This window comes from Chamaea fasciata, unplaced genomic scaffold (genome assembly GCF_029207755.1).
Source record: "Chamaea fasciata isolate MVZ Bird 193981 ecotype frontalis unplaced genomic scaffold, bChaFas1.0.hap1 SCAF_25, whole genome shotgun sequence".
Classification (NCBI taxonomy): domain Eukaryota; kingdom Metazoa; phylum Chordata; class Aves; order Passeriformes; family Sylviidae; genus Chamaea; species Chamaea fasciata.
This window is the reverse complement of record NW_027094110.1, coordinates 6295939-6323488: the sequence shown is the minus strand read 5'-3', so window position 1 is coordinate 6323488 and position 27550 is coordinate 6295939. Positions and strand designations below refer to the sequence as shown.

The 27550-nt window shown below is 48.7% G+C and overlaps 1 protein-coding gene across 1 annotated transcript in view; it reads left to right on the top strand.

Moving 5' to 3' along the window:
* Window positions 1–24327, top strand: part of PKP1 (plakophilin 1) — a 44543-nt gene extending 20216 nt beyond the window's left edge. Inside the window, exons 4-14 of the mRNA XM_066203960.1 lie at window positions 6606–6750; window positions 8654–8861; window positions 9559–9736; window positions 11822–11936; window positions 13230–13385; window positions 13489–13665; window positions 15781–15934; window positions 16367–16553; window positions 21571–21655; window positions 22950–23049; window positions 24051–24327. Of these exons, the coding sequence (XP_066060057.1) occupies window positions 6606–6750; window positions 8654–8861; window positions 9559–9736; window positions 11822–11936; window positions 13230–13385; window positions 13489–13665; window positions 15781–15934; window positions 16367–16553; window positions 21571–21655; window positions 22950–23021 (1477 nt within the window). The 3' untranslated portion in view covers window positions 23022–23049; window positions 24051–24327. The remainder of the gene's footprint in view (window positions 1–6605; window positions 6751–8653; window positions 8862–9558; window positions 9737–11821; window positions 11937–13229; window positions 13386–13488; window positions 13666–15780; window positions 15935–16366; window positions 16554–21570; window positions 21656–22949; window positions 23050–24050) is intronic.
* The last annotated feature ends 3223 nt before the right edge of the window (window positions 24328–27550 follow it).

Genomic DNA, 27550 nt, shown 5'->3' with positions numbered 1-27550 from the left:
AGAGCACTGGTGGCCTTGGCTTGCTGCTGTCAGCAGCTCTGTAAATCCTCTGGGACAGGAAGCAGAGATGTTACACAAACTGGAAGAGATTTGTTCTAGGGAATGTCTCACTGAAGAGCAGAAGAGTGTAGTGGGAGGGATGGTAGAATGCCTGAACTTGGGGCTGCAGCTGCCTTTTCTCCTAGGGAGGACACAACTTTGGAGCAATTAGTCCTGGCTGGCTCTGGCCAAAGCCACAGTCAGGGATTTGGTCATGGCTTTGGAGAGGTTACTTGGAGAATGATGGCATTTTCTAAGAGGAGAGCTGCTGTTTTGAGAGGGATCCTCTCCAGCTCTGGCTGCCCTTGGTTAGGGAGTGGCTCCATTTACACACTCCTGGCTTGGGGCACGGCTCATCTGGCAGAACTGGTTCTGCTGTGGAAACCTCAGGCTCCAAGTTGGGCTCCAAGTCGGGCTTCGAGTTGTGGGCTCATCTGGGGCTGTGTCCCCTGGGGCGACTCTGATGTGGCTGTGGCACAGCCCCTGCTCTCCTGAAGCTCTGCAGGACTGGACTGGTGCAGGGGGCACCTGGTACAGGAGTTGTGCTCAGAGGAGCTGTCCTTAAAGCTTCGGAGACATACAAAGGAGTTATCCTCTTTGGAAAAATTACTCTTTTGGATGACTCTTAGCCCTCAGAAGTGCCTTGCAGGGCACTGCTGGCCTTGCCCTCAGTGTGCTCTTGTTGGGGAGGGGCTTCTGAGGTGGATCAGGAACATGTCTGGGCTCTCCTTGCTGTGTAGGGCTCTTGTGTCTGGAGGATTCTCCACCTGGAGATTTCAATCTTCCCTTGGCTCCCCCGATGATGAGTAAGGAGAGCTTTGCTTTTTAGGTACCCCATTATTAACCTTCACATGCAGGGACAGGGCTCAGCTGGGTCACAGCTGCTGCCAGTTCCCAGTTTGGGGCTCTGTCCTTCCATTCTGATCATTCTGCAGGTGGAGTTTATACCTTTGTGACATGGAGAATTCTGTGTTCAGTTTTTGTGCTGCAGATCTCCTGTTTCAGGATGGGTTGGATGTCTTGTCTGCAGGTTTGCAAACAGCCTGCAAGAGCTGGGGAGGTCTGGATGCTTTCCATGCTTTCTGAGGTGATCCATGGGGTGATTTCCATTGCTGTGAGAGGGACTGCTGTGGGACCTGTGATCCAGAACTCTGTAATGCCCATGGGCGGTGTCAGTACTGGCTCCAGAGTGGTGCTTCTCAGGCATCCTCTGCTGTGGATCCGGTCTCCCTGGATGGTGTGAGAGGAACATGGGTCACTGGGTGTTCTCAGGTGGCAAGAGTGGTGTGCAGGTATCAAAATTCTGACTGTGCAAGAACTGCCAAACTGTCTGTGCTGAGCAGTCCCTCTGCATTTGGTGACAAAGTTATTTAATTTCTGTAACGCTTCTCGATCACATGATTGCTGCCGTTTATTGAACTGGCTTTGGCTGTGTGAGACAGGGAAGAGCTGCCTCTGATAACTGATATTCCTCAGAGTCCTTCCTCTTACAGCAGCAACTCTGACCAAGGCCTCTTTCTTCCAGTTGCCTGATGAGCAGTGAACTGTTTTTCAGGAAAAGCCATTTTGTGATTCCATGATAAACTAAATCATGGCACAGGGGTTTACTCACCCCATGTTGTTGGTTCTGGTGATGAAATCTGAGTTCTGCACTGTTTGCCACATCAGGAGGTTGAACACTATTGAAAACTCATGCAGTTTACTCTCCTCCAGTAGCCCTCTTGTCATGATCCTACCTCTCAGTGAGCAGAGACCCCTCTCAGTGAGCAGAGAGGGACCTTCTCATGTCTATTCCATTTCTTCCATGAAGAATTTCTTCACAGAAGGGGTTGTTAAATATTGGAAGAGGCTGCCCAGGGGGGTGGTGGAGTCCTCATCCCTAGAGGTGCTCAAGGAACACCTGAATGTGGACCTGAGTGCTCTGGGCTGGGTGACAAGGTGAGGATTGGCCACACATGGACCCGATGATCTCAGAGGTCTTTTCCAATGTCAGTGATTCTGGGATTCTGGTATTCCAGACATACTTCTCTATAACCACTCAGAGACTTGAGCCTTGATAATCATTATGTCATATCTGGATCAACATTTCTAAGCTCAGCACCTCTGGCATGGGCTCAGACATTCAGGGGCTGAGCAGCACTCACATTTTGCCAAAATGCAGCTCTCTGGAGTCTGCCAAAACTGGAGGAATTTTCTTGGTGTCCAGGACTTCCTCTTCTCCACAGAACCCTTCACCTTCCCCATCTCTTGTGACATCCCCCAGAGCTGCAGCATTTGCCCCTTGGAAGCAGCAGCGGTGATTTCAGCAGCTGGTGGAGACCACCCGTATCTGCCCACTTTTAACCATTTCCTCTGCTGGCTGGCACTTGCAGCATGCTCCAGGTGACAGGGTAGCACCCTGAGCAGGCAGCTTTTGGCTAAATTACATGTTGCAGTGTTATCGATATTATTGATATTATTTATGCCCACTCAGGATCAAAGTTTCTATATCCTGCTTGCTCATTAGGGAGCAAAACAGTAACAAACAATGGGATGTTTAATTCTTCTAGGAAATTTGGAGTCTTTGTGCCTCTCCAACTGGAAGAGGTACAAGAAAGCTGTGTCCACCAATGACTGACATTGTATTAGTTCTGCTTAGAGCTGTTGTACATCGTGCTTCAGGGGCCACATGGGACAGACAGGGCTGGACAAGGTGGTGGCCATGGTGTCTGTGGCCCTGCAGTGGCCTGAGCTGGTCACACCACTTCAGCAGATGCCTCTCTCTGAGCTGAGGTGCCCAGTGGTCAATGGGGCTGAATTCAGAGACAGGTCTCTGAGTTACCCCCTGACAAAGCCAACACCTCTTGCTGATCTCAGGGAACCCCAGATGTCTGAGCTGGAGACGTGGCTGAGGGCCCAGACTCATCCCACCCCTGGAGAAGGATTGGGGGTGTTCTCCTTTGGGAGCATGGAATGGGGAGCTGGGTGTCTGCAGACAGTCCTTGGCTGAGGGTTTGCTGATCTGGATCAGGCGCCTTTAATGGCCACCTGCAAACCCACACTTACCTTTGGCCCCATTGGGAGATGTGGATGCTCTTCCCTTTGGAGTTCTCTGTAAGTGGAGAAAGAGACTGAAACACCTCATTAGAGACCATGTGGAAGGAAGTGTCTCTCCGGGCACCTGGGAATCAGTAACATCTCAAAGTTGCTCTGTCAGAGGTCTTGGATGCCTCAGTTGGAAGCTGTGAAGGGGGCAGTAAAGCCTGGAGCAACCCTTTGGGATTTCTTAGTGTCACATTTGGCTCTGGTGACGCCGACTTGGCCCCGGCTGAGCTGCTGCAGTCTCTGTGCTGTGGCTGAAGTTCAGGGTCAGTGTTTTCCCTACAACCATTCCCTCCTGAGCTCAGCTTCTCTGGAAGTACTGCAAACAGAGAGAAGGATAGGAGTTATTGAAATAGTCAGGAAAGGTACCAAAGGTGTTTTCTGATCCAACTCTTGTCTTTTGGGATAATTAAAGGTGATCAATATCAAAACATTAATTCTTCGGGGCTAAGCCATGCAACGAAAGCAGAACCAAGTAGGATGAAAGGCACCTTCATTTTGGTTTTGTTTTTATTTGGAATAGAATGCTGGGATATTCTGAACACTGTTTTGGGAGTCTCTACTTTGATTTTATTAAGGAACAATGGAATTTGTTAAGTTTTATGCCTTCCTCCTCTCTTGGGACTCAAAGCCCTAACAAGCAGGACAGAAACTTAGATGGGAATTAATACAAAACAATGTGCTTATGAAACATGAGGGAAATTGCCCTTTTCTGATACTGATCCTCTTCAGTATTGTTTTGCCTTCCATTTCAGATTCTGATCTTCTTTGTCTGCATTGAATCATTTCTGGCTGAGGTCTCTTCCTAGTCTGCTTCTTTCTTGTGGAAGCACAACCTTTGGAGCTCTTCCTATCAGTCACATTGCCCAGGCTGGAAATGGCTAAGTCCAAGAGTTTGTCTTGAAGCAGATTGTTGTTCCCACAGTGTGGATCTAGTTGGGAATATCCCTAACTGGCCAAGGAACAATCTCTCCCTTGCTAGACTTTGCCAGGGTGATTTTATTCTTGGGTGGGAGAAATCCCTGCTGCTTCCTGGGCAGTGTGACTGAGCCTGGCTGCTGACCTGCTGTGAACTTTTGCAGAGGAAACAGCAAGGAGAAGGGAACCTTCCCCATCTTATCCCACGGAACTGCACCTGCATCCCCAGTTTTTCCCAAATGAAGGAGGGTTTGTCCCTCTATGGAGTGGCTGTGAAGAAAATTGCCTTCATTGAGCAGCTGGACCAAATGGACATCCTCCTGTCTCAGAAAAAGTGCATCTGATTCAATAATTATAAAGAAAAATAGATCACTGTGATTACATGGCCACTGACCTGGTATTTTTACCAATCTGCCTCTCTTCCCACACCTCCAGTCTAGGTCCCTATTCCCAAAGGAGAAACCCCTCCCTGGTGGAGGATCCATCAGTTCTCAGCTCAATCATCTCAGAAGCATGAAAAAACCTTAGAGGAAATCACATCCTGGATCCAACCCCAGGACTTCTGGGGCTCCATAATTTCTAGTTTACTTTGTATTTCCAGTTTTGTGTCTCCTTGTTGCAAGTTTAGTGGAAGTTCCTTGTTGCCAAGTTTTGACAGAGGTTCAAACTGATGAAAAGTTTTATGAGGAAGTGATGTTTTACTGCAGTGTAGAAATGAAAGTGGAATGAAGTTCACCCAGCCTTAGACATGGAATGCTTAAGGTCCAACCCCAGACTGTTGTCTCTCATTCCTGCATACCAAGAGAGGCAGAGGTGTCTCCAGAGGGCAGGGCTTCCTTTCCTAGGAAAAATGTCCAAGACACAAAGCAAAGTGGTTTTTGGAAGCACCAATTGCTTTCCACTGACTCCACAAGTGCTTGAATGAGTGATGCAGGCTGGGTGTAACTTTATGCCAGTGAGAACAGTGGAGACCAGAGTCCTCCATGCTGCCTTTTGTGTGAAATTCCCTGTGGAACTGAGCATATTATTCCCTTCTCTGTGCTGTGTGGAGGGGAACCCTTGGATTCATAAGGATAAATGTTTTATCTCACTGTAAGTGCTGCTGGTGGTGACCAAGCGTCCTTTCCAGATCTTTATTCTTTACATTTCTTTGGACAGCAACTCTGTCCATCTCATGCCTGGAAGTGCTACTGTCTTGTGGTGAAATTTAACACTTCAAATGTAATGGATTCATTCAAAGAACTTACTAAAAATCCCTGTTCTGTTGGTCTGTGGCATTGTCTGAAGATGAACAGCCCCTCTACAGAGTCACTCCCTGGTAGCAAATATGTGTATAAATAAATGTGGTTCAACCAGGGACTGATTTCCTGATCTCCAGATAAAACTCCCCATCGGTCCCAGGGAACATCACCAGCCAGGCGGAGCCATGACTTCACTGGCCTGGGAAAGCCCTCACACTTTTGGATTGCATCCACTGCTAATGAAGTCTTCCCCATTTATATCCCATCACTGCTGACAGTAAAACCAAACAGGAGTTTAGGTTTGACTCTCCTCAGTCCTGGACTTTGCAAATTAATGCAGCCACCACTGCCTTGAGCTGAGATCCCTGTGCAGCCTCTGCAGGATTCAGCTGCAAGGGTGCTGAGGGGGGACAGGAACTTTCAATTACATTAATTTCTATAACTGGAAGCACAGACAAGGTTTGCAGTTCAGACCCCCCTGAAAGTTTGGACCCTTTTCTAATTTTATGTGGTTAAAACATCACAGATGGTACTGAATAAGAACAAGCCAAAAAGAGCAGGACCTTCACGTTTCTAAACAAGTGGAAGAGCCTTCAGATGTTTGTATTTCTCCTGAGGTTCCAGTCCTGCCCCAAGCCAGAGGAATCCATATCCTTCCTCTGGAGTTGCAGGCACATTCTTTACCTCTAACCGGGACAAAGACAGTGGTCAGCCTTTACAAGAGTTTGGAGACAGCCAGTGTGAACATCCCCTCGGAGCAGGATGTCCCAGAGCTATTATTAGCATTTCATAAACAGTCTATTTGTCCATTCCGTCACTCCAGACAGGCCTTTTCCTGAGGGATCTGCTTGAGCTTCCCTAGACCATCAACTGTTCTCACATTTCTGCTTCCACCACCTCTCACATCAAAGGATTCCACGCTGTGGGAAAACCACCTGCCTGCGTTACCTTGTCCTCACAACCTGGTGGATGGTTTCACTCCTGTCCACTCACTCCTTTATTGTGAACAGTGAACTGGGTTTCTGTTCATTAAACTTACACTTTGGACATGATCAGACATTCAGCACCTCAGCCCAGCTTTCATTTTCTGTCTCCTTTGCTTGTGGATAGACTGGATCTGGAATCTCTTACCCTTAGTGCTCTTCACCGTGTCTTTTCCATCTTCTACCATCTCTTTGAGACAGAGAAATCCACTAGAGGTGCACTGTGTGTTGTATGTGGCAATGTGATAACATTTTATCATTGATTCCTTCCCAATAACTCTTGGTGCTGACATAGCAGTCTTGGCTGAGCACTCACCCAGTTCCGTATTTCTCTTTGACACAGGATCTGTGGTGACGAGATTGATGCCGGCACCATGACCATCCAGAAGGCCATCCAGCTCCTGTGCTCCTCCGATGACAAGTACCAGGCCATGGGGGCTTACTACCTGCAGCACACCTGCTTCCAGGACGAGTCTGCCAAGCAAGAGGTGAGCAGCCTTCTCCAGTGCTCTGCTGCCGCACTGGGGCTGATGGCACAAAAGAGGAGTGGGACTGGTTTTCCTTAGTGCCAAGGATCCATAGGTTCCCTTGGTTTTCATGGGGGTGCTTTATACCTCATTAGTAAGGCTCAGGTATTAATTAAATAGATTTTTCAGCTATTAATGGCCGCTTTCTCACAACAGCAGTTGGTCAGGATTTAATGCCTGGAATAATTTCTGGGTAGCAGAGGAGACTGTTTCTGTTGTCACCACGAGCTATTGTGGCACAGGGTGAGGGAGTTTGACAGTGTGGAAGCTGCCATGTAGTGTCCTCTTCTGGAGGCAACTGCGCCTAGTTCCACATCAATCTTTCACTATCTCAGTGCTGCAGAGTCAGAGCCAGACAAAGCTGCTTTAAGTCCCACTGTGACCTTTGTGGGCATTGGTCAGTGACCCTGCAGCCCTTTGCCAGCCTTTTTCACAGCCCTTTTCCAGACTATTCAGCCACCTGAGCCAGTAGGTTAATTAGCGATCATGTACAAAGATAATTTTGCACATCCATAGTGGTGGCTGCCCCATCCTGGAAGTGTCCAAGGCCAGGCTGGGTGGTGTTTGGAGCACCCTGGAATAGTGGAATGTGTCTCTGGCCATGGCAGGGGGTGGGACAAGATGAGTTTTAAAGTCCTTTCCCACCCAAACCCTTCTGTGATTCTGTGATACTTGACCACAGAGAAGCCCTTCTGATAATACAGGTTATTTTTCTGATGCTCTTACTCCTCGATTCCTTTGCCAACATCCAGCAAAGGAAGCAGACTGAAGGATGGATCTGCTGCAGCAAGGATGTCACCGAAGTTTATCCCCACCCTGGATTTACTGAGATGCCAGCCCTTTAGAGGTGGCTTTCCCTGTCCTGGCACAACAGTGGAGCGAGCTGAAGTGCTGGCCTGGTGTGGGGCTGTGCCCCTGTGCCCCGGCTGCACCTGGATGAGTGCAGGTGCCCAGCCCACATTTATGTGGCCGATTGTGGGGTGGCCACACCCTTTGTTACCGTTGCAAACCCTCTCTGAGCACTGGGCCGTCCCATCTTCCCAGAAAGATGTGCCAGAGCAGGTCGGTGACTCATCCCAGCACACGCTTGTTTTCTTTCCCTCCTGAAAGGTGCTCGTTCACTGTCCATTGTCAGCAAACCTCGGCCGAGGGGGTGTTTGTGCCAGGATGGGCTCCGGGCGGGATCCCAGCCGGTGCAGAGCACATCCCACAATGGGAACACTCAGCATTTGGAGAGCTCAGCTGCAGGGATTCGCCTTCAAAGCTCTGTGTGGTGTCCTGCAGGTCTGAGCTCCCTCCACTGCCTCTGGCTGACCTCCAGGGTGGTGGCAGTGGCCATGACCATCCCTCTGAGCTCAGCCTGTGATCTCAGCATGCAGATAAATGACCACAGCGTGTCATTAGACGGCTGTAAATGGCCTCTGCACTTTGGCAGGGCAGCATTCCCACTGTGCAAACTGTGGAGGTGGGTGAAAGTTTGCAGGAGCACATTTCCATCGGCAAAAGACTCTGTCTGTGGCCATTACTCACACACAGCCACTCGTGCAGTTTAAGCTTTTGGCTCTAACCTCCAGGCCAAGAGCTTTGTGCTCATGACCTACGGCCTGAACTAGACTTGTCATCTCTGACCCTTGCTCCCTGGCAGCTCTGCTCCTCCAGCTCCCCAAGGATGGGCTGTCTGACTCCTGGCACTGCTGGGCCAGTTCTGGGTGGTCTGTCCCAGCAGTGTCCTGTGCTCTGTACTGATGGCCCTTGTCTATCCTGGTGCTGTGCTCATGGCAAGTGCCTGTTCCGTGCCTGTCCTGCATCTCTCCTGGTGCTCCATGCTCATGTCCTGTGTCTGTCCCATGTCTCTCCTGGCCAGGTCTATCGGCTGGGGGGCATTGCCAAGCTCGTGGAGCTGCTCCGCAGCCAGAACCAGAACGTGCAGCGGGCAGCAGCTGGAGCCCTCCGGAACCTGGTGTTCAAGAACCCCACCAACAAGACTGAAACCCGGCGGCAGAACGGGATCAGGGAGTGTGTGAGCCTCCTCCGCAGGACAGGGAACACTGAAATTCAGAAACAGCTCACAGGTACCCAGAGTCTGCTCAGCCCCAGCCCGGCCCAGGCTCCCCTTGCCTGGGTTCTGTAGCCCTGGTGCTACCCTGGCACAGAGAGGGGGTTTTCTGCTCCTCTTGCACCAAAGGGTGACCGAAATCAGAAGGCAGAGGAGGTCCTGGCCGTTCAATGTTCCATAAGGGTTCCTCACTTCCTTAGTGTCCCTTGGGGAAGTACCTGCCCCAGGTCCCCCTGCCCTGCCATTATGGTCACCCTGCCATTCCCATGCCTCCCTGCACCCTGGGCCCTGTGCTGTTCCCAGGCATGGCAAAAGGAACTGTCAACCCCAGTAGGGTTGGCTGGGTTCTCTCATTGGTGCCTCACCCTTGCCTGAAGAATTGATGGGAGTTTTTTGGTGCAGGTCGCCCTCAGCTGTGTCCCAGGTTTTATGTGCAAGCCTTTCCAAGATCCCTGGAGAGATGCTGTCCCCTGCAACCTAATAAACAGCAATTTTGGTAGGAGGGAGGATGCTTAAATGCCCACTTCCACATGGACCCATCCTGCCTGTCTCCCATAAGGTTGGACAGGGACCGGGGTTTCGGGCAGCCTCTGCACCCTCAGCTCCGAGGGATGAAAGGAAGAACGATTTTGGTTTTGGAATCACCCTGACCTAAACAAAGTACCTAATGCACATTACCCTGTGCTTGAGCTTGTGTCTCACCTCCTTCCTAGGACTGCTCTGGAACCTCTCCTCCACTGATGAACTAAAAGAAGAGTTGATACAGGAGGCTCTGCCTGTGCTGACAGACTGTGTTATCATCCCTTTCTCGGGTTGGTCTGACGGCAGCTGCAACAGGACACGAGAAATTATCGACCCAGAAGTGTTCTTCAATGCCACAGGGTGTTTGAGGTGAGTCACCAGGCAGGGACAGACTGCAACTTGTGTCTGTAGGCAAAAGCTGAAGCCATCTAAATCCTCTTACAATGTGCTGAATTCATGCTCATTACATTACAATTGTGCTAATGAAAAATTCTCCTTGAGAAAGTTTTCCTGACTAAGAGAAGATGCAGAAAAAACTTAGATGTAAAATACTTCTCTAGTAGCTTTTTATTTTAAATAATTTTGTTCTTACTAAGTCTCTTCTCAAAAAATATGTAGTTTTGTTTTGTGGAGTACTGAAACCCATCAGTGTTTAGCTCAGACCAGGAAACTGGAGAGATTTTGCCTTTAGAGGTTGGAGGCTAACAGAGAAAGAAAACTGGTTTAGGCTTTAGGTAACAAAAAGACAGAATTCTCTATACGGGGAAAACAAGCATTTTCCCACTTCTTCTGATAACTGTTTTAGCACAGAGCAGTCCCATTGCCCTGGACATTTCCTGCCTCATTTCATCAGGAGACTCAGCTACGAAACAGGGGATGCAGACTGAGCCCAGAGTAGCTTATTTTGTTCACGGGAAGCCAAAGCCCTTTTGTAGAGGATCTTCGCCCTGACTTGCTGTTTCTCCTACCTTCCTCCTCCACTTGGATGTGAGCTCCTTGTCTCAATGGGAACAAGTGGGGGGGAAAAAACCGGCCCTGGATAATGAGGTGCTTTCATCAAGGGAAGCTCTCCCCGAGGGAGGCAGTGCGGGCCGCGCCCTTCCCAGACATGCAGCTCACAGGAGCTAGAGCTGGAGCTGCTTATGAAACGAGCGGCTGATCATGGCAGGGCCTTTGGAGACCTGATACCATCAGCTTCTGTGGCTGGGAACCCTGTCTGGGAGATAGGGAGTGCTGCTCCCTCCTTCCCTGTCCTGGAAGGCAGCTCCCTCAAGCTCCGGATGTGTGGGGTACAGTGGGTATGAGCTGCTCTGCTTTAAGGCCATCCCAGCCTACCAACAACATAAAATATCTCATTAAAATGAGGGAAAGACAATGGCAACAGCTTGTAAAAACCCTGTGGAGTTTAACTGAGGGTAAGCTCTGCTTCCTGGGACTGATCCCAGCCTGTGGCAGCAGTGCCCAACACCTCAAAGAAGACTGGCAGCTGCAGGTCAGCAAGGGAGCTCCAGAGGCCTGAGGGAGCAGGACTGGGGAGCAGGGAGAGTGAGGGAAGCTGTGAGTTGGATCTGGAGACCCTGTTCCAAGGGCTGAGCCAGGACTGCTTTGAGTCACTGCCCTGCCACATCAGAACACAGGGATGAGAATAGCTCTGGGTTTGCCCTGGGCCCAAGCCATTGCTGCTCAGGCATTTCTGGATTGCAGATGAATCCATGTTAATGAGGAGGCTGCAAATCACAGTGAACGTCAGATCCAGTTCTGGAGCGCCTGCAGTGAATATCTCACAAGCACTGCCAATCTCTCTTTCTTTTTCATTTGCAAGCTACAAGGCAATAAAATAGGGGGGGGAAAAACCCAAAGCCATAACAAAACAACAAAACCCATATCCTGTTACTGGAAAAACTCCACTGTCCTGACAGTTGCTGGTGTCCAGGGACCCATTTCCGCCTCACAGATGGGTCAGTTCCTCAGGCCAGAGCCATTGCTGCTCTCCAGCATCTCCACCCCGTTTCTTACAGACGTTGCTGCTGACCCTGGGTAGGTCTGTGCTTACAACCCTGTGCACCTTCCTGATGTTCACAACAACCCCAGATGTTTGGGTTCCTAAAAACAGATGGCCTTTAGCCAGTCTTCCCTTTGGAAACTCCTCTCAGGAGACAGTGTAGTGGCACATTCAGAGCCTCTGAAGCAAGCTCCTGCTGTGACTGTCCCTAGGAGGGTGTCTTCTTTGCAGAGCTCCTTGCAGGACATGTTCCAGGTGAAATCAGTCCTAAAAAGCAACAAGTGAGCTGTGCATTGGTGCAGTCCCACCAAAGGCCTCTAGAATGGAAGCAGTTCCTCAGCCTTGCTAAACCTGCCAAAAAATCCCTGAATTCAGTGACAACCATAGCCAGAACAGAGGCCAACTCACCCTCTCTCCTTGTCCCCTCCCATACTCCTCGATGGCATCCTCAGGAACCTGAGCTCTGCAGATATGGGGCGCCAGACCATGAGGAATTACCCTGGCCTGATCGACTCCGTCATGACTTATGCCCAGAACTGCGTGGCCTCCAACCGCCCCGACGACAAGGTACCAGCTGCTGCCCCGGGCTGTGCAGCCCCACAGTTAACAACTGCAACCTTGGGAATGCCTCAAAATCCCTTTCCAACAAATACAGGTGGTGGCTGGACTCTCTGGCTGCTCTTGTCCTTCCAAGCCCCAGTGGGATCTGTTTGAGAGTTGTAAGGCCTTGGGGCTCTGGGCCTTACACAGTAGAAGTAGAAAAGTAAAGCTGGGCTTTACAATTTTCCTTTAACAAACGCAGAGGAACAGTAAAATACTTTGGCTCCTGGGTCCCCATGATCCTTCCCTTCCCTTTCCTTCCCTTCCCTTCCCTTCCCTTCCCTTCCCTTCCCTTCCCTTCCCTTCCCTTCCCTTCCCTTCCCTTCCCTTCCCTTCCCTTCCCTTCCCTTCCCTTCCCTTCCCTTCCCTTCCCTTCCCTTCCCTTCCCTTCCCTTCCCTTCCCTTCCCTTCCCTTCCCTTCCCATGATCCTTCCCTTCAACCTTCCAGCATCTTAGTCTCCATCTCTTGCTCTTTACTCCCCACACCTCCTCATCCAGCAGGACTCAAGAATATAATCCCCAGCTTGGCACCATGTTCAGCAGAAAGCCAGGAGCTGGCATCTCTCTGCCAGTCCCCTGACTGTGACTGATGGCTGTGTGTGAGCAGCACTTGCCTTGGATAAAAAAATGTTTGTAGACACCTTTTGGGTGTAACCCTCAAAGTTACCAAAGTTGTTTTGAATTCCCTCTGGATTGAGCAAACCCTCTTTTGAGGATGGTGTTTGCAGGAAGCCCCTTTCCAGCAGCACACACAAAACACAGCTCTTTGGAAATGTAACCACAGGTTCTGGTGTTCATTATGGGTATCCAGCCAAAATTCTCTCTTGTTCTTACCATTGGGCACTCTGGCATCCAGGGAAAGGAGGCTTAAAGCCTGTTCTTGGTAAAAACAGATCTTGTCACCTGATCTGTAGCTGTGACTCAGAGACTGTCATTGGAAGTCACCTCTGGCAAGAGGGGGATTTCAAGATTTGGAATTTCATAGTTTGATCCAGCCACTCTCACACTCTCTTTTCCTGTTTGCCAACTTGTCTGTGGCAAGTGAGACCTCCCAATGTACTCTGGGTTAGCAGCTCACTGACATCCTTCCTTCATGTCTATTCCAGCTCCTTCCCTCCCATCCCTCGCTCCCTGAACCAGGCTAAAGAGCATCTGTGGTGCTGAGAAGCTGATTATGGCCCAGGCCATGTCCTCTCTGGTGCTGCTCCATAGTTTTCTGCCTAATGTCATGTTTGCATTTTTCTTCTGGGGGTGATGCAGTCTGTGGAGAACTGCATCTGCATCCTGCACAACCTCTCCTACCGCCTGGATGCTGAAGTTCCCAACAAATACACCCAGCTCAACCACATGGCCCGGAGCGTTTACATGGACAAAACTCTCACAGGGTGCTTCAACAGCAGGAGTGGGAAAATGGAGGTAGGATGTGCTGCAGAGGGATTTGGAATGCAGTGTTCAGCCCCAGGCAGGGGCTGCAAGGGAAGAGCAGGATCTGAGCTCCCTGTTTCTCATGTCTTTGCAGAATGATGAGTATGGGGTCCCCCTTCCCGAGGAGGATTTCAAACCCAAAGGCCCCAGCTGGCTGTACCACTCAGATGCCATCCGCACCTACCTGTCCCTGATGGATCAGAGCAAGAAGGATGCCACCCTGGAAGCTTGTGCTGGAGCTCTGCAGAACCTCACTGCAAGCCGAGGGCTGGTAAGAGCTTCCCTTCCCTCCACATGTGTGCACCCAAATGTGTCAGCATTTCCATGGAATCAGAAAGTCAGTAAGGTTGGGAAGACTTCTGAGGTCACTGATCATCATCGCTTCTCATCCTTGGAAAAGGAAAATGTCCTCCTTAAACATCAGGGCACCACAGCCAGTCTTTCCATAGTGTTTGATCCAGTGGGATGTTTATTAACTCCAAACTCAGGGTCTCGCGGGGGGGGGACTACAATCAGCATCCCAAGGATCTATCCCAGACCCATACACTGACTTTCCAAGTTTCCCCAGTCTGTTGGTCTCACTGGTAGCAGCTGCTGGTATTGGCACCCTCCCCCAGGGCAGCAGTGAGGGTGAGCCCAGATGTACAGCCGTAGCCAGATGTGATGAGAGGCAGGAGAAGGGCTGAGCCACCGCCCATGCTCCAAGGGGAGGTGGCTGTAATGACAGGGTGGGTTGTGGTGTGGATTGTGGCTTGTCCACACCTCAGAGCTGCCTGTAAATTAGCTGTGACAGATGTCCTGACCCGTGGGCACAGCAGCATGGATGTGCCAGGGGCTGCGTGATGCTGTGGCACTGTGAGGGACACGTCACATCCACGGCTCCATGGGCCCATGTCACTGCCCTGGGCACGTCCTCGCAGGCTGCCTCCCCTGGGACAGTCCCTGACTTGTCTGTTTGTGCTCAACTCCATCAATCCCAATTTAAATAAGATGGATGGGGAGATAAAGAGATAATGATTCCATAGGTAGGAGAGGCGTGTCACGAGTGGGGAGTGTCCCACCCAGAGACACAGGTGACTCACACAGAGCCTTTCCTGTTGGGATGGCATTAACCTGCCAGCTCTGATCTCCTTTTGTCATGGTGATTTCCATGCTAAATAATTGAGAACCTTGACTTTTGGCAATTTAACTAAGCAGCGCCACGAACCAGAAGGTGGAAAGAGGCTGTCATGTATGGGTCAGGCTGGTCAGAGAAATGGGCCTGGAAGGGAAGAGAAAATTTCAGCAATCAACAAGATTGCACAAGGGACAAACAACCAAACCCAGCTCTGACAGTACTGGAGCAACTTAATTCAGCCTATTGGAATGGCTGAAATTTGTCTGGATGTGCAGAAGTGGCTCCTCCCCTCAAGGGTCTAATTCTAGCTCAGAGCTGGAGCTGTTGTTGCTGAGCTTGCTGGCATTTGATGGAAGGGGAATCTGGGGATGAGCTTACAGAGATTGCTGTGATCCTTCAGCTCATAGAGGATGGCTCTAAATGTCCTTCAACTTCACTTTACACATCCCAGTCCTGCTGGTGTGAATGTGTAACAGGGCACACGTTTTCCAGCCCCTTCTCTCCATTCCCATGTCACCATTGATGGACATGTGTCTCCAGCAGCATTTCTGGTGGGGCAGTAGCTGAGAAGTTCAGTTTAAGCTCTGCCTATAAGGGCAGTTTATTCAGGGGATATGATTAAACTCACCTGCCCTGGCTGCGTCCTGAGGCGTTCTACACTTACAAGCACAAGATCACATCTAAGATGAGTATTTTTGGTCCTCAGACTGTTTTTTAAAGCCACCTGTTCCTGTTCCCCAACAGCCCATTGTGGCATGGCAGGGAGTTGTGAAGAGCAAGGCCAGGGAGCTGCCAGGGGGTTGTGAAGGGCGAGGGCAACATGGACATGAAAGCAATACTTATCTGGATTTTGGAATGTCAGTTGAGTGATCAGCTGCTCCACTGGGGTTCCAGAGAACAGCAGAACCTGGACAGCTGTGCCACTGCTTGGCAACTGCTTTGGCGAAGAATTTTCCCCAATATCCAACCTAAACCTCCACTGGGCAGCTTGAGATCATTTCCCCTTGTTCTCTGGGACCAGAGCTGGCTGCACCCTCCTGTCAGGGAGCTGAGGAGAGCCAAAAGGTCCCCCTAGAGCCTCCTTTTCTCCAGGCTCCATAACTGTGGGGAAGAGAGGTAAAACTGACAGAGTAAGTAGGATTATGGCAGCAGGAGAAAGGATTGTGCAGTGCTCATTTTATGGTACAGTCACATTCCTCCAGCCCTGATCATCATCCCAGCTGTTTCCCCCTGGCACTGTAAGTCATGGAAATCTCTGCTGTCCCTCAGATGTCCAATGCCATGAGCCAGTTGATTGGGCTGAAGGAGAAGGGGTTGCCCCGCATCGCTCGGCTGCTCCAGTCCAACAGTTCCGAGGTTGTCCGGTCTGGGGCCTCTCTGCTGAGCAACATGTCCAGGCATCCTGTGCTCCACAAAACAATGGGTAAGTCCTTCCCCCGTGCTGCTCCATGGGATCTGCCCAGCTTGCTTTGTGAGCCCCATAAAGAGACCTAGCCAGGCTCCAGAACTGGGCAGAGCAGTTTCATTTCCTCTGGCCCCAAGGACAGTCACCAGTGCTGTGTGACATGTGCTGTGCTTTACTGACAATGACAAACCTGCAGAACCATGAGACTGACAGTGTTTTGGGAACTGAGTTGGACTTGAGTGCCCATGGCCAACAACACTGCCCTTCCAAAGGCCTGCAGCCCTCATTTTGTCCTGGAAAAATCCACAAGTGGCAATGATGCCATTGCTGTCCAATACTTCCAGTGCCTCCCTGCAGAGATAACCCTGTTTGGTGTTAACACAAATAGCATCATTCACTTGTGCCAGATTGTGTTTAATTGTTGATTGGAACATTCCTCCACCTCTTTAGCTCACCAGGTGCTCCCAGATGTGTCCCGTCTCCTGTCGTTCCAGTCTGGAAACACCAGCAGCTATGGGGAGATCATGACATCAGCTTGTTACACTCTGAGGAACCTCATCATGTCCAACCCCCACCTGGGAAAGTCTTACCTGTCCAGCAACTTGATAAATAATGTAGTGAGCCTGTGCCGGAATGGGTGAGTGTGGGGCACAAGGCAGGGGCAGGGACAGGGACAGGTGGACCCCAGAGCCTTCCCAACACCCTTTGGAGCCAGATTAAAGGATTATTCCTTCCCAATAAAGGAACTGGGCATGTTGGTGGGCAGAAATCCTCAGTGCTGGTTTCTTGGAAATAGGCAGGAGCCATCCAGGGTGGAATTTGCAAAGAGGCCTCTGAAAATTTTCTGGCTGAATTTTAGGGAATTCTAAAAAGAACTGGAGCACCAACATCTTAGAGTCTTTGAAAAATTGTACTTATAGAGCTTATAAAAAGAAAAGTGACTTTTTACATGAGCAGATAGTGACAGGACAAGGGGGAATGGTTTCAAACTAAAAGAGGAGACATTTACATTCTTAGGAATTTAGGAATAAATTCTTTCCTATGACAGTGGGGAGGCCCTGGCACAGGTTGTCCAGGGAAGCTGTGGCTGCTTCATCTCTGGAAGTGTCCAAGGCCAGGTTAGATGGGGCTTGGAGCAACCTGGGCTAGTGGAATGTGTCCCTGCCCGTGGCAGAGGTTGGGACTGGATGGGCTTTAAGGTCTCTTCTAACCCAAACCACGCTGGGGTCCTCTGATCTATGAAAAATTCCAGCCTTCAGAAGAGGGGATATCAGTGACTTCCTGGCTCCTGGGCTTCCCTCTGAGCTTGTCATGAAGGTCAGGTCTGAAGTTCAACACTGCAGGTACACAAGGATTGTGTGTAGCTTTTACGTGCAAATCTGTTCATCTTTTTGTTAAATCATCCTCCTCAAGATGCAGCTCTGGGGGAACACAGACAGGAACTATTTTAACTACCTCCCTGGTCTACTCCTGTATTTTACATCAGCTGAGCAATCTCATCATATTTTACCTCTTTCTATTTTAGGACTTGGTTTGGGGTTTGGTGGCAGGAATTCTGTTGTGTTTGTATCCATATTCCCTGCAGCACAAGACTGTCAAGCCTTGCCAAGTTCTGTGTTCATTTCTGGCCAAGCTGGTGTTAAACTTCCATTATCTTTGACCATGTTCTCTCCTTCCTAGGCTTTCATCTCTCCTGCCATCTGTCTTTGTTTTAAAATGCCTTAGACAAGTAACCCATTGTTTTCTTTTGTGAAAATCCATTTGCATGCCTTCATCATCCTTTGATAAAGTTCTTCCAGTCCACCTCTTGTTCCATGGCAGAGACACTCTCAGTCATTACACGGGCCCTCCTTGTTTAGTTTGGGCTTGGGCCAAGGAGCATCACTGTCTTTGCTCCTTTTATTTGCTTCCACTCTCCAACGAGCCCAATTACCATGAAACCCAGCCCTCTTCTAAGCCCTCGTTTTGAATGGTATTTACCCGTGCTGAAGTCCCACTGTGGCTCCCTCAGACCGGTGCTCAGTAATTTGCTGCTCCAGCACAGCCTTGCACAACCAGGGCTGGGAACACTTTAATTGCCTTGACTGCTGGGGATGAGCTTTTTTGGAGGTGACTCACTGAACTGCAAGGAGTTACCAAACTCTGGAGATGTCTCTAGTCCTGCCCGGATCACAAAGTCGTCCCAAGAAACTCCCCAGTTCCTACAGTGTCCAAAACTTGAGTTGTTCCTTTTCCTCCATTACTTGTTTTTGTCCCCAAAGATTTTTATGCTCTTCAATTCGTAGGGAAAAAGAAAAAGAGAACAATTTCCACCCAGGAATAATCTTACTTGTCCAAGTTGTATTATTTCAGGCTGTTCTAGTAGAGCAGAAGCTGGAGAGACTTTGGACTCTTGCTAGGTCACCAAGTGAAATTTTCCCAGTGTACTGTGATTTTCACAGTAACCTGTGAAGATAAACAAGAAAAATTAGGGTGGGATTTGTCCAGTCCTACATGAGAAAGAGCCTTCCCCCTCCCCAGTGGAAATCAATACGTCCCCACCTCTCCTAGGGGCTGGCTGAAGCCCCCAGATGCCCACTGTGGTTCTGAAAGTGGTGGGTCCCACGTCATCCACCTCCTCCTTCCCAGCACCGCAGGCAGCAGAGGGAGAGTGGGAGAGGAGACAGGGGGGCTTAGGGGTGACCCAATGCCAGGGAAGACCCAGGGACACCCTGTACCCTGTCAGGATTTTGCAGTTTTCTCTGTTAATCTGCCCCAGTTCCCTGTGGACATACCCTGACCCACAGGCTGGGGTTGGTGTCTGGGTGCTCCCTCCCTGTGTCTCCTCTGCCAGCCACTGATCCTGCCCTGTGTTTCTGAGCTGGCCTCTCACTGCATTACCAGCTGCAAATCAGGAGCTCCACCTGCTCAAACAACTTCAGAATCAGAGCTTAGAAAGAGACTCCAGGTTCCTGACCAGTGAGTTATGGATCTTTCCCTTTCCCATGTTCTCCTCCCTTCCCATGTTTCTTTCTCATCATGTTTCTCATAGCTGAATTCTGACTGAAAGGCAGAAAGGGTTCAGCAGTTTATCTGATGGATGTGTTTTCTTCTTCTTCCTGGAGCATCCCAATTAAGACAATTAGGTAATTGTCTGTGTCTCCTGCAGATGCTCTCTTCTATGACATGGGGTTCATGGACAAATGACGTTCCTTCACTCTTCATTTTTAATCCCAGTTGCCAAAATATTGAATATTTTTTTCAATTTTTGGTGGTGTTTCTGAAAATGAAGCCACTGGACCTGATTTATTGAGGTGTTTGATTTCCTTTTCATTTTTCTTCTCCAGATGTCTGAAAAACATTTATCTGTGCATTTTCAAGCAACATTATTTCACTAATTAAATTAAAAATTCTCCTCATTAATTCTATTGGATGCACTCAAAGCTTTTCCCAAAATCTCTCCCTGTGCTTTGGAGCATCACATTTGCAGTTCATCCCTTTATCATGGATTTATTTCTGTTTCTCTTTGTTCCTTCACTTTTCATGTCATTGCTATTGCAGTTTTATTTTGCAGTTCAATTCCACCACAGCATTTCACCAAAGTTAATCTTTTGAGAAACTCAGGTCTTCCCTTGATTATTCCCCGTGCCAGAGTTCTTCTTATCCATACGTTTCCAATTTCCCATTTCTTCCAAAGATATCCTTGATATCAATTTTGTAATCTCTTCACATCCAGAAGAAATCCTTGTGGTGGGAATTCCTTGGCATTCTCAGTGACACACATAAAGTTCTTTGTACTTTTGTCCTTTGAAGAAGGGTTATCTCTCCCCATTATTTGACATCTATGGACAAGATTCTTTTCTTTTTTGCCCCCATTCTGTCTCTCCCCATTCCCCACCATCTGCTTCTGATTGTGTCTTGTTTATATTTTGTTGAGTCTGTAGCTTTTTGGATGACTCCTCCCACTGCCACCAGGGGACATCTCCCTCACTGCCTTTCCACAATTTTTCATGAATAATTCTATTTGTAAAAGACAGACTGTACTTAAAATCAACTTCGATTTTCAGACAATTTATTATTAAGAATTTTTTTTTCCCCAAATCAGCTGTCCTTGATATTCTGCTCCATGTTACCCACTACTATATTCACACTATTTTTTTGAGATAAGCTGCTTCACCTACTGAAGTTGGCATTACAGCTCCACCAGCTCTTATTGAGCTTCTTATACCTAAATTATAGCAGTCAATGCTGTAAGAAACAGTCAGTGCTGGTCCTTCAAATGAAGAGTTTAGAAATTCTTTTGCCTGAGTTCATAAAATGACTCAGGTATTGATGCTGGTAATTTTGTCTTGAAGTTAGAAAACTTCTGAGGTGTTCTCTGGAGACATAGTGGCAAAAAGTATGTATTTAGCATGATTAGAAATAAATTATTTCAAAAATAAGAGAAAATTACTCTGGCTTAGGAAGAGAGAAACAACTTCAAATTACAAGTCCTTGAAAGACAGACTTCCGTTCGTGCTCTGCCCATCTGATCACAGCTACCCTTGGGTTTGTAGGGATTTAATGGCTTTTCAGCCACAGACAGCATTTCAGCCAAAAAACGTTTTAAAACGTTGTCATTCTGGTAACAGAGCATAGGGTGGTTATAACTAGAGAAGAGATCTGGCAACAAAACCTGTTTTTACCATCCCAAAGCATTGCTCAGGGATTTCTGGCTGTCCTCCAGCCCTCCACACAACACCAGGAGCTGCATAACACCTTTGAAGTTTATGACCAAGTTAAACTTGACCATTTCTTTGGTAACAGCTGGCGTGTATGTCAGGGAAATGCCCCAAACTTTACTGGATGTGGTTCCATCCCTGTCCTCCCACACTCCAAGTGTAGAGTTGATGTCCCAGGTTCCACATGACCTATTGGTCCCATTTCTTGTGGGCTTTTGGAGACTGTTTTGAGGAATGTTGTGTGGACTGTTTTTGGGGACACAAGGTTTTGTGCAGCTGTATCAGACAGGGAGGGTCCTGAACTTGGTCCTGTTCCTCTCCATCACCCTGGGTGGGACAGGCTGGGGCTGCTGCTCTGAACCCGGAGCAGGAGTCTCCCATAGCCAGGAGGAGGCCCAGGAGATCGGGAGCAGCAATGGGAGCCAGCAGGGAGGGGATATCTGGGTATGAAATGTTCCAAAATTATAAAAGGTCCTGCAATGACTCATGGTTTCGAGCTGTTACGTGAGCAGGTATCTGTTCCCTTGTGCTGAGTAAGGGCTTTGAGCTGCTTGCAGATGTTGTTATTGCAAAGGCTCCCATCCCTTGTCCTCTCCAGGCAGCTCCGAGCCGCTCCTCTGCCCCCTCCCAGGAGATCCACTCATGCCGTCCCTGCAGACTCCAGCAAAGGGTTGGCACCATTTCCCTTCTCTTTCCCCCCTCTCAAATTTCAGACTCAGCTCAGTTTTATGCTCATTTTCCCATTCAGACCCTCTCTTGTCTTTCATTTGCCCTGCTCTGGTCACAGTTATTGTCACACAATACTGCTGAGAGAGCAGGAGGGTGTTACTGACAGTCCTGACTGTGGCTAGCCAGGCTCCCAGCTAGAGCTGGGTTTGTCCCAGGTGGTCAGCAGTGTCTGTGGGGTGCTGCTCTGTGCCTGCCATAATCCTCCTGTTGCTTTCATCTTCCCAGCTCCTGTCCAAAAGCGGCCGAAGCTGCTCGACTTCTCCTGACAGACCTTTGGTCCAACAGGGAGCTCCAGAGTGTGCTCAAGCAGGTAAGGACAACACTCCTGCTTCTGGGAGTCGGGCACAGCCCTGGGTTGTTCACTTGCTGAAGTGGGCAGCTGGTAAAGGCCCTGATCCAGCAACAAGTAGGACAGGGCCCAAGAGAAGCCTGAGGTACTTGGGCACCCGTCTAGGATCTGAGCAGGTGGCGGGGGGTTACTGCTGGAACTCACTCTGGGGTCAAAAGTGGATGGTGACGTGCCTGTGTCAGACACCTTTCTCCCTGGGGATGGTGCTGGAATGGTCCCCAGCACAGCCCCTTGCTCTGGGCTGGGACGCTCTTCGTGTTTCACCCTCATTTAGGGAATTCCCTTAATTACAGCCCATCAGGTTACAGCAGGTGCCTAGGAAGGTCCCTCCTCTCTTTCCCCCCATTTTCTTCTGTGTCCATAACCCTGCCCTGTGGTTACATCCCCCTGCAGCCAGGGTAAGCCTTCAAACCAAGAGGAGGAGTATTTGGGATTTGTTTTTCTCTCTGCAACAGAAGCTGGGAAAGTGCTGAGCCAAACAGGCACTGAGCCAGCTCCAGGTCCTACCTCTCAGCTCCAGCTGCTCCCAGCTCCCAGTTCCCAGCTCCTGCTCCCAGTGGCTTTCTTTGTGCAAGCTGGGTTTTTCCAACTCAACAGCAGCAGCACCTGCAGAGAGTACAGGGCCAAATTAAAAACAAGGAGGAATCCCTACCAAGGGGAGCACCCGGAGGCAGGAGCGGAGCATCCAAACTCTGTTCCCATGTTGACAGTGAGGGACTCTCTGCACAGGAGCTGGGGTAGTTTTGTGCCAGGCTCTGCTCACAGCCCGTGCCAGCTCGTTTTAGTGTGACAGGCTCACTCTGGTGTTCACACAGAGGTTTATTGCACAGGTGAACATCAGGGGAGGAGGATGGGAGCCTGCAGGGGTACATGCATCATGCAAAGACTTCTGCTCTTTTTCAGGATGAGGAACTAAATGAAACAATACTCAGTGAATGGTTAAATAAAAGTTGCCTCCAAACACCTGGAGGGATCCAGCTCTGGGATGAGGGAAGGCAGTGCAGGGAAAAGCAACCTGGTCTAGAGGAAGGTGTCCCTGCCCATGGCAAGGGGTGGAATGAGATGAGCTTTAAGGTCCCTTTAACCCAAACCATTCCATGGTTCTATGATTCTATGGAGTTCATCAACAAGGGTGACAAAGGTACCCAGAGGGCTGACAGAGGAGGGCTGAGAATGAAGCACCCTTTGCTCAATAGCTGCTCTCAGTGTAGAAACTGATATGCCCTCACTGCACTTCATGTTTCTGCCTTTCCAGCAAGGGTTTGATAAGAATATGATGGGATCTTTAGCTGGAACGACCTTCAGGACCCTCTCCTCCAGATTTTAGAGCCTCTCCATGCACATTCAGGTGGCAGGTGAGAACATAACCCTTGTGGTGGATTTGGGGCACGGGAATCCTTTGAGATTGTTGCTACTTTTGATCACCCCAAAAGTGTGTTTGTGAGATTTTCATCCCAAATCTTCCCAGCCCAGTCTGTTTCTATGAGAGGTCAGAGGCTGTGCTGTCCCTGGGCCCAGGGCAGATGTTGCCCCCACTGCCCAGCTGTGCATTTTGGAGATGCTCAGCACAGATGTCACAGGACAGACAAAGCTGCTGGGCTTCACTGTGCCTCTCCCTCCGTTTGCCAAACAATCACTGATTCAGTGCATTTTTCCAAACCCTCACAGGTGAGGTTCTTCCTGGGATTCTGTCTGGCAGTGCCCTCATTCCTGAACTTTGAGCAGTGTTATCCAGACAGTGCCAGTAATGTGCAGTGAACTCCAGCACATCCATGGCTTCAGCCATTAGCCTTAGCGATTGTTTGAGCCCTTAATCTACCTGTCAACCTCAGGTCAGAATTGAGCACCACATTCTGTCAACTGAAAACCCCAATGGAGAATCCAAGGAAGAGAAACCATGGGCAGAATTTCCAGGGCATCATTATGGGTTTATATTCAGTGTGAAATGAGAATTTAACCCATCAGGCACTCTTCATGATTCCCACTGAAGGGAAAATTTTAAGCACTTTAAAAATGCCAGAGGTCTCTTGGATAGTGTCCAAAATTATGCAGAGGGAATTATTTGGTCCCTCCCCCAGCATGGCCCTTGTGATGAAACCAAGAAAAAACAGTGCCATAGCCCCTTCCTTCACTCTGCCCAGGGATGGATTTCATTTTCTGTTCTGTTGGGATATTTTCACTTGGACACTGAGGAGAGTGGAAGTCCAGGGTGAAAAGCTGTGGGCAGCCAAGAAACTGCAGCTAGGCTCAGAGAAAAGATTAAAAGTTGGGGTTTGCTGTAATGAAAAGATCTCTTGAATGCTTTAATTATCTGGGGTTTTGATTTTTCTTTGTTTTATTTTTTTTTCCATTTCAGAATTTGGAGTTGTCCAGGAAGAACAATACTTCCACGATTCCTTAGGATGTTAAAGATGTAGAGAGTTTCTGAGTTCAACTCAACTGTAAAGCAAACCAAACACGTGGATTTCATGTGGATAACATGGATATTTTTAAGCATTTTCTTCTTTTTAGGGGGGAGAAGGGACTTTTATATACTTGATGTCAATAATTTTTTTTTTTTTTGGCCGAGTGTGTCTGTGTAACTCTGGGTGTGAAGTTGAGGTGTGTGCAGGCAGCACACACTGAGCGCATGTGGGGAGCAGGATCTTTCTCCAGCTTAGTCCCCTGTTTTCCACCCAAAGTCAGGGTGACTGTGCAGTTTAACCCCTTGCAGGGTTTTATTCCAACTCCACCCTATCCATGTACCAAATACTGCCATGCTAAAAATTTGTCACAACGTGTTTTTATCCACAAACACAAAAAAAAAAGTCAATTTCAGGTTGAATTCCCCCTTTGCATCTGTCCATTATTAACAGATACACACAAGGATGCTCTTCTTTCCAGGGCTGATTATTCCTAACAGTTATGAACAAGGGCTTCTTCTCTGCTTAGGATTTTTCTCTGATAATTGTTAGCATTTTCTTTTCTGTCACATGAACTCTTTATCTCAAGAAGCAAATTGACACCTGCAGATTCTCTCCCAGGCCTCAATCGCCCTTCCCTGAAGCTGTTTGTGAGAGGACAGTTGGGACACAGCTGCAGAGCTTGAACATTCCCAGGTCCTGATCCATTCTGAGCACCAGAACGATTCCAGTTTCTGACCCTACCTGGACAAAGGTGGCATTTGAGAAGCTGAGCAGGACAGACCAAGTGTTTTCCTCCTGGAATCATTGACTGCCACGGGAATGAAAGAAGGGAGGGATGTGGCCTCTTTAATCATATTTTGTTTTTATTGATCAGTGTAAAGAACTGGTATTAATGTGCAAAGGAATGTGAGCACTTGTGTGATGTCAGGTTTGGAAATGCTTTATTTCTCGGGATCTTGAATTGTGTTAATCTGCCTGTGATGCTGAGGCTGTGATGAGGGACTGCTGAGGTCATTTCAGAGCAACTCAATTCTCACAACCTTCCACTCTCCAGAAGAAAAATACCCTTCCTGTGGAGGGGACACAGCTCAGGCTCACAGGGAAGAAGCAGCTGAGGCTGTGTTTGCTGCCTGTGCTGGTTTTTCTTCCAAGGGTGCAGGGGCACAGGGCCCTGTTTTGCAAATATCAAGGGCTCAGGAGGTGCTTGGGAAGGATGCATTATAAGCCTGGAAATGGAAAAGCAGTCTCATTTTAAGTGTCAGGCTAATAAATTGGTGGGATTCAGGATATTCAGTTCACACCCATGGGGTGATTTGTGCCCACTGAAGAACCCCCTGTGAAGTTCAGGTTTGCTCTGCTGCAGTTCCCTTGTTGGTCCCTTGCCTGCAGGTGGCCCTTGTTGGTCCCCATTTGGAGCACAGGGAGCTCCTGCCCACAGAGGGAGGTCATTTCCAGCTGTTTTTCCTCTTGGGCTACAAGGGGTGGCTTCATCTTCTGCACTTCAGTGAGCAGCCACTCTGTGCCCACATTCAGTCGGGAGCTTTCTGTGCTGAGCTGCAGCCAAATGAGAAAGGGAAAAAAGCCCTTTTGAAATGGAGAGGCAGAACCAGGAGAATCCAGTAGGACAGAAGTGTTCTAGGAGGGTTTAAACAGAGCAAAGAGCCCCAGCCCGTGGGCAAAGCCCTTCCAGCCCCCGGCAGTTCCCCTGCTGCATGTGGATTCCCAGATGCAAAATGTTCTAAATGCTTTGGGCAAGACCCATCTGTGGATGTCGCCAAGGGCAGCAGCATCCACAGGGTTGGTTCAGTCTGGGTGTGAAGTGTTCTGTGTAATTTTGCATTCAGGTTTGTTCTGTAATGGTATGTCCAACACAAGTCCTGGCAGCGAATGTTTTTCTCTGGAATACTAATTGGGGAAAAAGAACTACAAAATGGAATTATGGAATATTGAGGAAATTCCCTTTAATTGGCTGTGATTTAGGCTTTATTTTAAAACCGTGCAGCTGCTTTCGCCCCTAATGCAGTTACTGAGTCACTGTACAAGGCACAAAGAGCTGTGGCTTTATGATCATCAGCTCACAAATTTACAGGTATTTAATTAAAATTAAATTTACTGGAGATTTCATTAGTGACTGTTGCACTCCAAGAGACAGATTCATCATTCACATAGATTTCATTATGAAAAACATTGTTACAGTTGTTTTTATTACAGTTTTTTTTTTTTCAAAGCTAACAAAACGACAAAAATAAAATCTGTCTCCATGCTCAAACATGTCTTCCAAACATCACTGGGCACAGCCCTGAGCAATCTCACCCGGCTGGGATGTTGCCCCTGCCCTGAGCTGGGCACACCAGAGAGATTCCTCCCCCTGAGCTGTTTTTAGGATGCTGTTTGTCACTGCTTGCAAACCTCAGGGCAGAGCCCACTCAGGAGAGCCATGGGCTGCAGGAATCACAACCATTCTGCCATTCCAGGGCTGCTCTGCAGCTGGATCTTCCCCAGGAAATTCTCTGATACCCTGTATTTTCCTCTCAGTCCCTCTTTAAAATCTGGACACCGGACTCCATCCAAGTCAGTGAAGTGATTTTGATGCCCAGCTGTGAGAAGTGAAGGAAAAATCAAACAGTGGAATAACTGGTGTTACTCACAACCAGCTATTCTGGGAGCTCTGGAGGTTCCCTCCAACAGAAATTAATGCTGTTTTCACCCCTAGTATATATATTTTTTTCATTCTGGGGAGGTACTTTATGATTTTAACTGTGACATCCTCTCTGATGAGACAATTTCCTGTTCCTTGCTCCTTGAAGAGCCAGGGTAGGGTACGCCCCCAGGACAGGGACAGGGCAGGTCTGTGGCACAGGGATGGAGAATTCCTGAGGAGGAAGAAGGAGTGTGGCCAGCAGCAGCAGGAACAGAAGCAGTTGGACACCCAACCGTGTAAATAAACACCACCCTCATTGTCCTGGGCACAGCAGAGCTTTTTTGGTCTATTTTCTTATAAATACTTTGTTTGTTTTGTGTGTGTACAATCCCACCCCAGCATTTCAGAAGCCTCATGGACAAGTCAAAGGCAGTTTTATTCCTTTCTGAACACACACCAGTGTGAGACCAACTCAGCCTTACCAGTCCATAGCTCTACAGTGTATTCTGTAAGATATAGGTATGTGAGAAAAATGTCTTGGAGTTTTGTTTTGGCTGTACTGTATGTATTTGCTTCATTGGAAAAGCTGAAATCAATAAAAATTGCTGGAATTTCTTCAAGCTTTCTGGTTTGGATGGTTTTATTTTGGTTGGTTTGCCAGTGTTGGGAAAGAAGAAAGGTCTGAAAGGTCTGAAAAAACCCTGTTATCCTGCAGCAGGAATCAGCTTGGACTGCTCTGCTTTATGCAACAGGAGTAAGGAAGCTGTAAATCCAATTTCCTCCAGCCTGGCACTGCCCAGGCTCCCCAGG